At 43.2% G+C, this 13,965-nt stretch overlaps 1 protein-coding gene across 1 annotated transcript in view; it reads left to right on the top strand.

Moving 5' to 3' along the window:
- PREX1 (phosphatidylinositol-3,4,5-trisphosphate dependent Rac exchange factor 1) overlaps positions 1–13,965 on the top strand; it is a 217,866-nt gene that overhangs the window by 156,478 nt on the left and 47,423 nt on the right. Inside the window, exons 15-16 of the mRNA XM_083618315.1 lie at positions 2,288–2,360; positions 6,958–7,100. Coding sequence (XP_083474441.1) covers positions 2,288–2,360; positions 6,958–7,100 — 216 coding nt within the window. The remainder of the gene's footprint in view (positions 1–2,287; positions 2,361–6,957; positions 7,101–13,965) is intronic.

Below are 13,965 nucleotides of genomic sequence, written 5' to 3'. Positions count from 1 at the left end.
AATGACATTGTTGCCCCTTGCGGATTATGAACTATTTCCCCGTTTAACTCACAGAAAGCCCTGGGGCAGGAAATTGTATGGGGGGGATGTAAGTTAAGCCTAGAAATTATATTAATGTCAAAAAGTTTCATGTAGTTTGATACTACCCTCTGGTTTGCCTGTACTACAGGAAAATTGAGAAAGAGATCTGGTCAACACTTGCAGCATTTTGTGATGCTTGTCCTTTAGGAATCAGCAGTAGCTTCTGTGTTTGTTGAGTTTGTTGAAGCTGAAAGCAGTACTGGACTAGTCTTAGTGCATAAAGACAAATACAGCCTAGTCTCAGTTTTCACATATTACATGCATGGCAGCTGCTACATTTATCTAAGTTTCATTGCACTTGTTGCAGCTATTGGTTCTAACAGCTACTACAGGCACACATTACAGCTACTACAGGCACACATTGCAAACCTCTCCCCAGCAAGGAGAGAGTTGCTGTTGTCCATTCACCTTTCAAATAGTACTTCTATTTCAGCAGCTAGAAACGAAAAAGGGAATTGATGCTACCAAGTTGTTTTGTTTCTTTTTGCATTGTGGCCCAACCGCTTTCCCCTTCTCTTAGTTGCAGGGAAAAGGAAGTGCTTCAACGGAAAAAGGGGAAGCAAAGCAGTCCCAGAACTTAATTTGTGTTTCTCTCCTCTCATGAGGTGAGAAGTTTCTATAGCAGCAGTTTGTACCAATAACTAAAACAGGCAGGTTTGGTGCACAGTTGTCTCAACAAGAGACATTATTAGATCCTCAGACTGATCAGATTGAGGTTCTCTTGTGTGAACTAGTTGCTGTCCTGAGCACACCCAGCCCAAGGAGGACAAACAGCTGGTAGTTTAATTCTTTATTGACAAAGCGAACATTCACATTAGCCTATAGGAAGCCTTCAAGCAGGGCCTGAACACAGCATTGGGACCTGTGAGCACCATGATGGTGACCCCCTGAAATAAAGTGATTAGTCAGATTTTAGACCTAAGCAGAGGGACACGGGTGGCGCTGTGGGTTAAACCACAGAGCCTAGGGCTTGCCAATCAGAAGGTCGGCGGATCAAATCCCCGCAACAGAGTGAGCTCCCGTTGCTCGGTTCCTGCTCCTGCCAACCTAGCAGTTCGAAAGCACGTCAAAGTGCAAGTAGATAAATAGGTACCACTCCGGCGGGAAGGTAAACGGCGTTTCCGTGTGCTGCTCTGGTTTGCCAGAAGCGGCTTAGTCATGCTGGCTTAGTCATGCCAGAAGCTGTACGCTGGCTCCCTCTGCCAATAAAGCGAGATGAGCGCCGCAACCCCAGAGTCAGTCACGACTGGACCTAATGGTCAGGGGTCCCTTTACCTTTTAGACCTAAGCAAGAAATATTTATGGATAGGTTGTAGCAATGCTGTTGACTGTTCCAGTACAAAATATGTTATGATAGGAGTTAAGTTTCCTTAGCTGTGTGACATAGCTATTGCTATCACCGTGGAAGGGGAAAGTATGTCCAGGTTTAAATGGGGATGGAGCACGAAGAAGAATCTCTTTCAATGAGGAAGGGGAGTTCACTTAATGGTTGTAAAACTGCCTGGTACACATGGGGAAAGGCTCATATCAACAGCTTCCCTCATGGAGCTATGCTGGTGTGGTTCTACTTCAGTTGACTACCCACACAAATCAGGCACCAAAGCAAACATTTTTGTCTGCTTTTCCAGGTCAGCCAGAAACACCCATTGCATCATTCCTGGAAATATTGTACACTAACATTCATTCAAATAATGTGACTGGCAGGGGTATGGGTTATTTCTTTTTAAAGCAGACGTGGTTTTCTCTGTGGGGGGCAACAGTGTCATATAGAAATTGTATTAAAACTGGCCTTTGGGAAGTCTGAATGAGGAGTCTTCACCCTCGTTCCATCGTGGGTTTGGCTGCCTCTTACTCTAAAGAGGTGTTTTATTGTCTGTAGCCAATGGGCAGTAAATTCAGACTATTGCAATTGCCAGTTAAAGAAGGTCTCTGCATTGAGGTAATGTGCTGTGTTTGTACTGTTAAAACAGCTGCTTTCCGGAGCTCTGGTCTTTGTGCTTCCAATTCCTGTGGGAGGCAAGAGGCACTATATATAGGAATGAATGGGATTCAGGCAAAGGGAGTCCCGTTTTAATTGCTTACTTTTGTTTCTTTTCAAAGAGTGCCGCACTAATTTGAGAGCTGGGACCCGGTCACAGACTGGGGGGGAAGTTCTGTGAATTAGGAAGTGGTCTGAGGTGTAACATTTGTCCTCTCTTGTTACCAGGGAGACTGTCAGACGAGGGAGGAAGCTGTCGCGCTGGGCGTTGGATTCTGCAACAATGGCTTCATGCACCATGGTAATTCATCAATATCCCCTTCTCCTAGCCAATTAACAGGGACCTCACATTGTCTCATTAACCAGGAAATGTGGCAGAACCTTCTGCTGCATAATGTTGCCACCAGTGCAGAGTACGAAACAGCCACCGAACTGGGCCTGCAATATGGAAGGAGAGCCAAAAGCCTTTAACAGTCAAACCATTTTGCCATCTGCATTAAAACTGCAAGGTGTACACAAACCTGTAGGGTATCTTCTGCTTCATGCAGAAGATTATGCAGCTGGAAGAAACCAAGGGGAGGGCCTCTACCACCGGCTCCCGGCTGATCACTGTGCATAAGCAAAGGGCAGTTGTGCCACAGGAAAGTATGCCCTGAAAATAGCCTGCAAATAACTATAGATGACTGATGACGGCGATAGACCTGTCAGGATTGGGCCAGGGCTCTTCTTGTAGGCCAGAGTGAAATGCTCTGAGGGGCTGCCTGGCAAAGAGGGAGTGGCCAAAGTGGGGAAGTGACTGTGGCTAAAGTGTAAATATGGCTACATTCAATTAAAAAAATTAAGGACACATTTTGGGTGGATTGGGGATTGTGACATCACAGAAGGGGGCCCACAGAAGCAGTCGAATTGAAAAATAAAATAGAAATATTACAATTTAATAAAAATATAATTATTATTGAAAAGACAAATTCTTACTTTTCAAAATCACTTTTTTTTGGGGGGGGGAGGGAGTTCCTCATAAAAAAAGCCCTCTTGGGGGACGTGAGTGAATTTATGTGGTCTCTTTGCCTTGCTTATCCCCACCTTCTGTGATACCCCCTACCTATCGTTAGGGGGTAAAAGCAGGAAGTAAAAACAGAGCGCCACCACTTCCAATTCATTTGGTTGAAGTTTCTGAGGGTTGGGGTGTGTGTATTAAATCAACGTAGAAAGGAATTAGTAATTAGTAAGAGAACTTATTTTTATTGTTCAGTTTGCTTCAATAATAATTTATTGAAAATTTACCTCAGACTTCACTTATTCTGTCTTTGCCTCTTCTGTAAAGTCTGAGGTAGATTTTGACCAGATCATCTGTCTGTGCTGGGGCATAACAGTGCTCCTCCAGTCCATTCCAAGCAACTGATAAAACATTTCTCTTCAAGCACGTAAGGGAGCAAATTAGACCGAATAGGCCTCTGCCTCTGCCTCTGCCTCTCTCTCTCTCTCTCTCTCTCTCTCTCTCTCTCTCTCTCTCTCTCTCTCTCTCTCTCTCCCCCCTCTCTATCTCACACACACAAATGCAATTTGCAAGCAATGCCCTATGTCCTGATTGCTTCCCGTTCAGCAGTGAAGATCTGCCCCCAAATGAAAACTGATCTCCCCACATCCAGCCATTTCCCTACACCTTTCCTTTGTTCATGGTGCAGCTCTCAGACCCTGAGCCCATTGTCAGGCAGCTTTTGATTAATGTCATTCATTTCCCTCTTCTTTTTCTGTTCCCACCCCTGCTATTGTATTTTAGACACTGAAGTGGCCCCAGACATCCATTTGAGAGCTATAAAAAGAAAGCTATTTCTAAAAATGCAAACCCTACAATTTGAACCTCCATGTGTGAAAACTTAATCATTTTTACTCTTCCAAATGTTCTCTTTGAATCAAGGGTGTGTTTGTGTCTTTCTGACTACATGGCTTGTAGTATGTATGTTTTAGTAAGAAGATAAGCAGGTAATAGCTGAGATTTAGTTTTTCTACATCAGTAGTGGGTGGAGTTCATTATATAAGATGTTATTGTATACTATTAGACCACTGGTTCATTTTGTCCCTGCTAACCTGCAGTTACCCTCCATGGTCTTAGGTAGGGGCCCTTTCCGTCAGTCCTGCCTAAGATCATTTACATTGAGATGCTGCCAGGACTGGCTCCAAGTTGGGCCCTCAACAAAGGCTGGCAGCTGCGTTCTTGCGCCAGGCCTGTATTCTAGGTATTGAACTTAGAACTGTCTCCACTCACAAACATGCACTTTCCTTCTACTCTGTTCTTTGTTCAGTTAGACCAAATGTCACAGCAATGGAGAGGTGACCACAGGGTGTGTTCATATATAGTGCTTTTGTTTAGGACGAACTCAGAAAACAAAGGGAATAAAACAGAGAGCAGCTTGTAGTATATGGGTGTTTCCTCCTGATCTGGAGAGTAGGACTCAAGGCAGTGGCTTCAAGTTACAAGAAAGGAGATTCCGACTAAGCATTTGGAAAAAAAACTTCCTGACAGTAAGAGCTGTTTGGCACAGACTCCCTTGAGAGGTTGTGGACTCCCCTACCTTGGAGGTTTTTAAGCAGAGGTTGGGTGGCCATCTGTCATGGATGCTTTAGCTGAGATTCCTGCATTCCCTTGGGTCCCTTCCAACTCGTAAAATTCTATGATTCTATCAGGTTGCATGCAACAGCCATGTTGGTATAGTTTGGAGCAGCCCAGATCCCATGTCTGGATTCTGTTTAGAGTTAGAACATCAACTGCACTGAGTGGCTTAGAACCAGTCCAAGGCTAAATGTCTGGAACATGACTCACCCATCCTCCCTTTTTCTAAGGAATGTGTGTATGCGCAAAGGCAAGGCTGCATTCTGCATCATTGGCAGGAGTGTCAGGTATTCACTGAGAAGAGGTTTTCTGCTCAGTGCAAGGGATCAGCATAGAACCTGAAGGTTACATGCTGTATGGGTTCAGTATAGTATGGTGAGCTTGCAAGGTAAAGTGCTAATGGATCTCTCTGTATACTTGTACCCTTACAAGGTTTACTCCTAAGACCAGAATAACTTTATTATAGTAGATTAGTTCATGATGTACCAGCATCTCTTGAAGTTAATGTAGCTAGGGTGTTCATGCTTGTCCTGTACATAAGACAATAAACACTTTATACTTTGAACGGAACTGACATACCCTCCAACATTTCTCTAATGAAAATAGGGGTGTCCTCTTCAACAACAACAACATTATTATTCATACCCTGCCCATCTAACTGGGTTGCTCCAGCCACTCTGGGCAGCTTCCGACATATATAAAAACACAATAAAGCATAGAACATTTAAAAACTTCCCTATACAGTGGTACCTCGGGTTACAAACACTTCGGGTTACAGACTCCCCTAACCTGGAAGTAGTACCTTGGGTTAAGAACTTTACCTCAGGATGAGGACAGAAATTGCGTGCTGGCAGCGGGAGGCCCCATTAACTAAAGTGGTACCTCAGGTTAAGAATGGTTTCAGGTTAAGAACAGACCTCCAGAACGAATTAAGTTCGTAAACAGAGGTACCACTGTACAGGGCTGCCTTCAGATGTCTTCTAAAGGTTGTATAGTTACTTATCTCGGCTCGGAAGTCGCATAGTTCCATATCCTCCAACTTTTCTCCAATGAAAATAGGGACATTCCAGGATCAAATCAGAAACTGGGACAACTTCTGTAAATCCCTGTAAAACAGGGACAATTGGAGGGTCTGAACTGAGTGGGAAAGGAGTTTTCTCAACTGAGAATGGATTGGGAACTGACTACTGGAAAGCATGAAAACTCTGATGTTCTGCTGGACCTGTGCATACTCTGCTGATCACACTGGTCCAAGTGTGGTGCAGTATCAACAACAGATGGTGGCCAAAGTCTAGCAGGTTATGGGTCAACTGACTCTAGCAAGCCGTCTACAGATTTCTATTATACTTCTTCCACACGTCAGCTGTTATAGCTGCAACCTGTGGCATGGCCCCAGAAGATGAAGGAGTATATTAGGACATGACCTCTCTGGTTCAATGAATTCCAGCCAAGAAAATAGTTAAAGCAAAAACAAAACACTGCTGAAGGAGAAGAGACACAGCTGAGAAGTTAATGTAGTTCTATGGCCATTCTCTTATCTTTCTATGGAGTTGGCTGGCCTTTGGAAACCTCACAATGGACCTATGTTTACTAACTGGAGTTCTTCCAAGACATGGATGAAAAGCAGCCGTTGTTTCATGTCCTCCCTTGGATATTTCAAATTCTGTGTCAGCTACACACAGCCTAGACTCATGCCAGTCTGCAGGGACAGTGTGTCAGACCTACTGCAGAGGAGAGCATGCTTGTCCTACTGGGACTAGCAGGATAGGAAAAGTGCTAGCAGAGAACTCTGTGGAGGTGTTAAGAGTGGAGAGATGTGATTCAGAGGGAAGGGGTCGTGGCTCTTTAGCATCCATCTGGTACTCATGTTTGCCTTTTTCATATGCAAAGCAAGGTGTGATTTTTTTTTACAGTGATTTTTCTTTTTCTTTTTTTCAAAAAACCCTATTTATTGCCCTTTCAGAAAGTTCCCACTGATGAGACAAAAAAAGGGGGGGGGGAAAGCTGTGTGCTTCAAAATGAGTTGCAACATGTCACCTTTAAACCAAAAACAATTCCATCTATGTTGCAAGAGAAAAGTGGATATATAGAATCCTACCATGTAACTTCATGCATTGGGAGGATCAGACTAGTGGGTTAGATAGTTGTAAGAACAAATAATATATGATTGTCTGTTGATGTTGGTGATCTGTTTGTTATTGCTTTAAATGGCAATGTTGCTTTTATATTCCTGTTGTGCTTGGCATGTACTGACACATCTACCTGCTTCCCACTTTTTGGTTTCAAGTTCTGGAGAAGAGCGAATTCAAAGACGAGTCTCAGTATTTCCGCTTTCATGCTGATGAGGAGATGGAAGGTACAAGTTCCAAGAGCAAGCCATTGCGAAACGACTTCAAGCTGATTGAAAACATCTTAGCTAAAAGCTTGTTGGTAAGGAAGAGCTTCTGACACACTTACTACTTCTTTTTTTAAAAAGCCCATCATTATGACTGTGTGTGTATGTCTTGAAGCTCTTGGGGGAAGAAGCAAGTCTTTGCCAAGAGATATATTGCAGTTTCGTCTCCCTGCAATGTTAACATGTTGTTTGTCTGATCTTATGTAATCTGTGAATTGGCTATCACATGAACAAGGAAGAGTGCTGCTGGTCCTGTCCCAACTCTGTATGTGCATCTGCCTCAGACCCTTGATATCCATGCTTTCTGCATGTGACCCACTCAATCCATTTAGGCTTTCCCCATGAACAAGCTCCCTTTCCACATGTTTAATGACTCATTCATTAGTATCCCTTTGCAGACAACACACTGAATGGAACAGCACCACCAGTGCAAGTTACTTTGGGAAGAGGCTCTCTCCTTCTCCAAGCAGTGGCCTTATGCATGGATAGTGGGTGCACAGGGCCGTGTTCAGGAACATATCTGGAGTGGTTAGCCTCCCTATCCCCCTTGACTTCATACAGTGAGAATCAAATCTATGCATTACTCCATCCAAACTTATGTGTTTTGGTCATTCCAGAGTGTGTCATGGAATACTGACAACTGATAAATAGATCCACGAGCAGCTCTGTGGGATTGGGTCGTTAATGTCTCTTAAACCAGTTTTAAGTGAAAACAAGAAGAGATTACAGCGGTACCTCCGGTTGTGAACGGGATCTGGTTGGATCCCGAGGAATTTACAACTGGAGGTGCTGCTTCCTGAAGGATACGTAACCTGAGGTGAACTTAAGTAGAGGTACCACTGTATTTTGGAACACAATGTGAGGGCATTTTCACTTACAGAACTGATGTCGATTGTGTGTTAGAGCTTCTTAACCATGTGTGCACAAAGCAGTGACTTCCTTTCCACTTGTTTTCTATTCGCATCTGTATTTCTAGGTATCTCAGGTCTGTTATTCTGATTCTATAAGATCTAGCTCCATTCTGTTGCACTTTTGAATGGATCATTTTATAAGTCTTGATTACCTTTTTCTTTTTCTGTCTAAACAAGCTTATTTCCTGACAGTGGGCCTGTGCCACACTCTTTGCGGATAATAGCAAAATGGAAGAGCAGTAAAGAGTGCCTGGAAAAAGCATGGGAAAGGATCCAGAGGTCCATTAAGGAGAATAAGTGTATCCCAGTGGATGGCTTCAGCTGCCCTTACGCTACTGCTCTGTATTTTTCTTATTGCAGCAGACATGCATATCCGCAGTGTTGTTTCTTTTCCCACTGCTTCCTTGCCTCTGCCCCTCCAGCCACACTGCTGATTGCAGCTAGCAAAGAGAGAAAATGAGTTTTCAAACTTGCATTCTGTGCACTGTATCATACTACGTATTGCCGAGTCCCTTAATACCAGGAGGTTGTTAAAAGAACAATTCCGCAATGGCCACCCACCCTTCCCTCCCAATTTGAAAAAAAAAATAGACATATTTCTCATTTGCTATGCATTGTCTACAGATCTGATTTATTTATATATGTTTAGAAATATTCATTGGCTGCTTTTTAAAGCCAAACCCATGCATGGTATATGTAATTAAAACCATAAAACACTAAGAATGCAATTAAAATACATATACTGCAACAGAATATAATCATCATTTAAGAGAAGGCTTTTGTAAACAAATGGATCTTTAGGGCCTACTTCAAGGTCTGCAGTGAAGCAGAGACTCTTGGGGATTTCAAATGGAACAAAAGTTTCACAAGCATGAACCTTTTCAGCTGATGCTCTGTTTTGCCAGTTAACTGCAGGTTCTTTAAATGATCTTTGGTAGTCAATATATAAGGGGAAATATTGTTGTTCCTATTAAAAGAGTTTTCTTTTGCCTTTCCAGCGAACTGAAGTTCAGGGCAGTTAATAAAACAACAACAACAACAACAATTTGAAAGGCTTTAACTGTGCCTTTCCATCTGCAATTCAGGGCAGATTAAAAGAATTAAATAACAAACAAAAAGTCCTGTTCAAATAAGCAATTCGGAGGAATTATTGACCAATTATTTTTAGCCAGGCTTTTTTGCAAACGGGTCACAAGTCCCATTTTGTGCCACCTCACACATTACCTTTTCAGGTGTGCATCTAGGACATTCTAAGCATGTGTCCTAGAATGTAGACTGTGACAAACAGGTATTTGCAGGCAAACATGTTTGAAAACGTGCTCGTCATATACTGTAGGTACTTCACCAGAGAGCTAATTTCATCAGGGATCGCTCCCTGTTGAGTTGCATACTCTGTGGCAGATCTAGGTTGAAGGTCATCTATGCGTCTGAAGTGGTTCTTGGCAAAATGCACTCTGGTGTGTCCTCTCCAGTGGGTCCTGAACAGGAAGGAACAGTTAGAATTCTTTGGTTTCTAGGCTGGGATGCTGCCTTGCCTTGCAGGAGCATTCACCAGTGTGGTGATTTCCACAGCTGTTCTGGCTGGGGCTGATGGCAGTTGCAGTCCAAACATCTAGAGGGTACCAGGTTGGGAAAGGATGAATTACATCATCTGCACCTTTATCCATCACTACGTTCCTTCTGAATTTTAAACAAGATGGATTGTCTCAGTCGAGTGGCTTTTGAAATGCGCTATGTTTGGGTTTTTTTTGCAACAGATGCCAAATTGCATAAGGAGAAATCGACTGCCTCTCTATTCCCCCTTGTCTTTTATCCCCTGTTCTGACCTAACACTGGAAAGAACAGCTGATGTTTTCTGCCAAGTGACATGTGCAGATGCCAAAAGGCAAATTGTTCCAGTGTGAAGCAAACACTCTTCAAACAAATACTTAATTTCGTTTGCTTGTGCAATTGTTTCTGTTCATTGGCATGAAACATGAAATGCTGGAAAAACATACAAAATTCTCTACATAGTTCAGGAAAATTAAATCTTAGGCCTAATTCCAGATACTAAAAATGTACCAGTGTTAGGATATCTCTTTTGTTGTTCATAAATGATGGCTTCAGAACTGGAATGTAAAGACTCTGGGGTTGATCTGGGAAGTTTCATCATGAAACAAATAGACCTTCTACAGAGACGGCAACTTATGTAGTATCCAGTAGCCCTGTTTATTTTTATGCGTGTGTTTATTGAAAGCACTTATGATCTACCATTTAAATTAAAATACTGTAATAATAAGCCACCATAAAACATGAAGTAAAACAGCAAGGTAAAACCACAATAGAAAAATAATAATTCAGAAACAGAGTGTATTAAAGAGCCTCACTCTTAATTATTATTATTTTTGGAAAGCATGGGCAAATAAAGTGGAACCTTGGTTCCCGAACTTTATCCATTCTGGGAGTCCATTTGACTCCTGAAATGGTTTGAGAACCAAGGTGTGGCTTCCGATTGGCTGCAGGAAGCTCCTGCTGCCAATCAGAAACCGCAGAAGCTGCGCCTGACATTCAGCTTCCAAAAAACGTTTGCAAACCGGAACAATTACTTCTGGGTTTGTGCCGTTCGGGAGCTGATTTGTTCGGCATCTAAGCTGTTTGGGAACCAAGGTTCCACTGTAACAACAACATTGGCCTGGTGCCTGAAGCTGCAGTCTATAGACCATGGGTATGCAAACTAATGAAGCCCAATCGCCTTCTAAATCCGGCCCATGGACGGTCCGGGAATCAGCGTGTTTTTACATGAGTAGAATGTGTGCTTTTATTTAAAATGCATCTCTGGGTTCTTTGTGGGGCATTGGAATTCATTCATTATTTTTATTTTTCAAAATATAGTCCGGCCCCCCACAATGTCTGAGGGACAGTGGACCGGCCCCCTGCTGAAAAAGTTTGCTGACCCCTGCTATAGACTTACCTTAGGAGGAGCCCTGCTGCATTAGACTAAAGGGCCATCTAATTCAGCCCACTTGCATGACACCATCAGTGCTCTCAGTTTCATGCTCTCTGGTGGCTTGCAGGAAGAGGCATACAGCAATATATAGCCACCATGACTAGTAGTCACTGAGAGCTTTATCCTTCACAAATCTGCCCAATTCGCTTGTAAAGCCATCTGTGCTGGTGGCCATCATCACGTCTGGGGGCAAGTCCCATTTAAGTCAGTGGGGCTGACTTCCCAGTAGACATGAATAGGTTGCGCTGTCAATCTCACAAGGGAGGTGGCTAGTGAACAGCCCCTGCAGCAGCGGCACTACATTTCAACGGAGATCAAGCCAGGCATTTTGGCCTGCTTCAAACTAATATGCAGGAGGGCAATGTCCAGGGCCCTTTCTCCATAGCAGAATTCATCATCATGCCCCAGTCCTTTGGTGCTTTACCTTAACCTTCCCCAACCTGGTGCCTTCTGAATGTTTTGAATTGCAACACCCTTCAGCCACAGCCAACATGGCAGGCTGGGGAAATCTGCCTTAGAAAGTATCCTGACAACCTGACAGCAATGTAACACAGAGTTTGTGCATAAGGAGAAGACCCTTAATGGGTAGATCCTCACTGAAAAGCAGATTGATGGTTACTCAACAAAACTTATTTTTTAAGGGCATAGGCATCTCCCAACACCCCTATGCCTTGGCGGAGGACCTGATAAAAAACAGCAACGTTACTCGGCCTTGTGGCGAATTGCTTTTCCCTTTTAACTTCATCTTTAAATGTGAAGAGAGGTTAAACTGTTATTTTCATTGAAACTATTTTAAGCCACAGTAAATGACCAAGACATAGTATTAAAAGTACTTTGCTTTGTTTAGCTTGCCCAAGGGTCAAGGTTTCCTGGGGCTTTCCCCACATGAATCCAGTCAAATTGTAGAGCTAATTACAGCTCTCGCATCCCATTGCTTTGAAAAAACACTGTTGTGAGCATCCTTTTTTTTTCAGCCAGGCAGGCAGGCAATCCCCCTGTAGCCTCTCCAAATGAAAAATGGCAAGCTGGAGCAGATGGGTCCCCATCCAGTTTCAATTGGCTCCAGAACTTATGGGCACAAAGGGTGGATTGTATTGGAAGATGAAACCTGGGCCACTTGTAAGGCTAGTGCTTCACCAGTGAGCGGTGAGCTCTTTGTGGTGAACAGACTTGCTCAGTGTTGTTTTGTAAGCAGGGTTTTTTCTTCTGCACTGTCTCCCCTTAACTTCACCGGCTCCTGAATCGGCATTGTCTTGCTTGTTTGGAGCCAGAGGTAGTGTTGTCTTGTATATTTCAACTCCTGCCAGGAAGGAGGCTTAGTTTCCTTAATCTTCTGCCATAATGAACTGCTGCAACAAAAGGAAACTGGTGAGCTAATAGCACTGACCCACAAGTACATAATCACCTTTGTATCTTCTAAGCACTGAAAAAAGGAATTGCAGCAAACTCCGCCGCCCAAACCCTAACCCAACATTCTTGTGATGTTTATTACCTAGCGGATCATGTAAAGGTTTGATGCAATCTTGCAAATTTAAATTTTGTTTCTTATTAGAATTTTATTATCAAATTCAGCCAATCCTGCTAGGCAATTTATAGGACAAAAACACAAAACAGAGAACATATTATTTCATTATTTCTTAGTTGCTTAACACGAAATTTTAAAAAATCTAAGCAACTTACAAAAAACTGAAGCAGAGTAGTCACCATAGATTAAGTCACCTCAGGTTAAGATTCAGTCCAACCCCCCAGATACTGCTGAGTAGAAACACCCGTGCTGACATTTTTATGGAGCTGGACTGCTAGTATTCTCTATGGAGAGTTTCATTATGTGGGGGCCACTGCTGGAAGTGCCCTGCTTATCCTCACCATCAATTTCACTTGCAGTCTTAAAGGTTAAGAGCGACACCTTGAAAAATATACAGAAATGCATTGGGAGCCTCTTCCGTATGAAAACATGCAGTTTGCCTCATTTTGAATAAATGGAAGTTTCCAGGTAGTTTTCAAGAGCAGCCTCACATGGGGGGGGGGGTGGGCAGGGAAGGGAAGGGGGATTTGGTTGGAAGTTGAAACATACATAAATGAGAGATGTTGAGACTAGAGAGGCTAGTGAATTTCTTCCTAGTCAAGGTTGGAAGTGGAATTTGGAGACTGAAGCATACCTCAAAATCAAAAAGAGCTTCCAAAGCGCCAAAATTTTCCTTCTGCTCAAATTTTTGATTTGAGCTTGTGGAGAATCCCACTGCCATCTCCACCACGCTCCCGCATCTCTCAAAGTCCACATTTCCTTCCATCCCCAAACACAAAATTACTCTTCCTTTCACTCAGATGCAGAAAAGAACAGAGAACATTATCCCACTCCTTTGTCTTCCTCTTCTCTCCCTGTTACCTCATCATACTTCCTAATACTCTGATGATGAGGTTCAAGGGTCTAAAGGAGGTTCTTGCCCATAGTAACTCTGTCACCCTATTAGCAACAGTGATTGGTTGACAGGGAGGAAGAGAAAGAGAGAAAGCCTCTCCCTGCTTTTGTATCCATGAACCTTCACTATTGCCCCCCACTGGGACAGTGAAGAGGGGCAGAGTGGGACAACATGTTTATGAGAAGTTTTCCTGACTGTTTACTTTTTTTCTGTCTGATCTGGCAAACCAAATGTAACCTGCTGGGTTTTTGAGCATCCTGCCTGTTTTTCCAGGCTCAGGCAGCTGAGACACAATACATGGCTAGTGGGCTGCATTGGGCTTAGCAGTCACGTTGGCTTACAAGTCAAAAGACTGGAGGCCAGAGCTAAATGGGGCAGGACCATTATTCATGTGTGCACCCTGCTCACATGTGAAGTCTGTGCACATCTCTCTCTCTGTGTGTGTGTTAACTGTAAAAAGATTGTGGGGGAGTGCGATGCTATCCATTCTCCCTCTTGGGCCTTAGGCTCTCTGTGGTTAATTGCTCCAGATGCAATTCTCCATTCTGTGATCTAATGCTGGAAATGAGCCAGGATTGGAGAA

Source organism: Podarcis filfolensis, assembly GCF_964270895.1.
Source record: "Podarcis filfolensis genome assembly, chromosome: 6".
Taxonomy (NCBI): domain Eukaryota; kingdom Metazoa; phylum Chordata; class Lepidosauria; order Squamata; family Lacertidae; genus Podarcis; species Podarcis filfolensis.
This window is presented reverse-complemented; position numbering and strand designations above follow the sequence as displayed.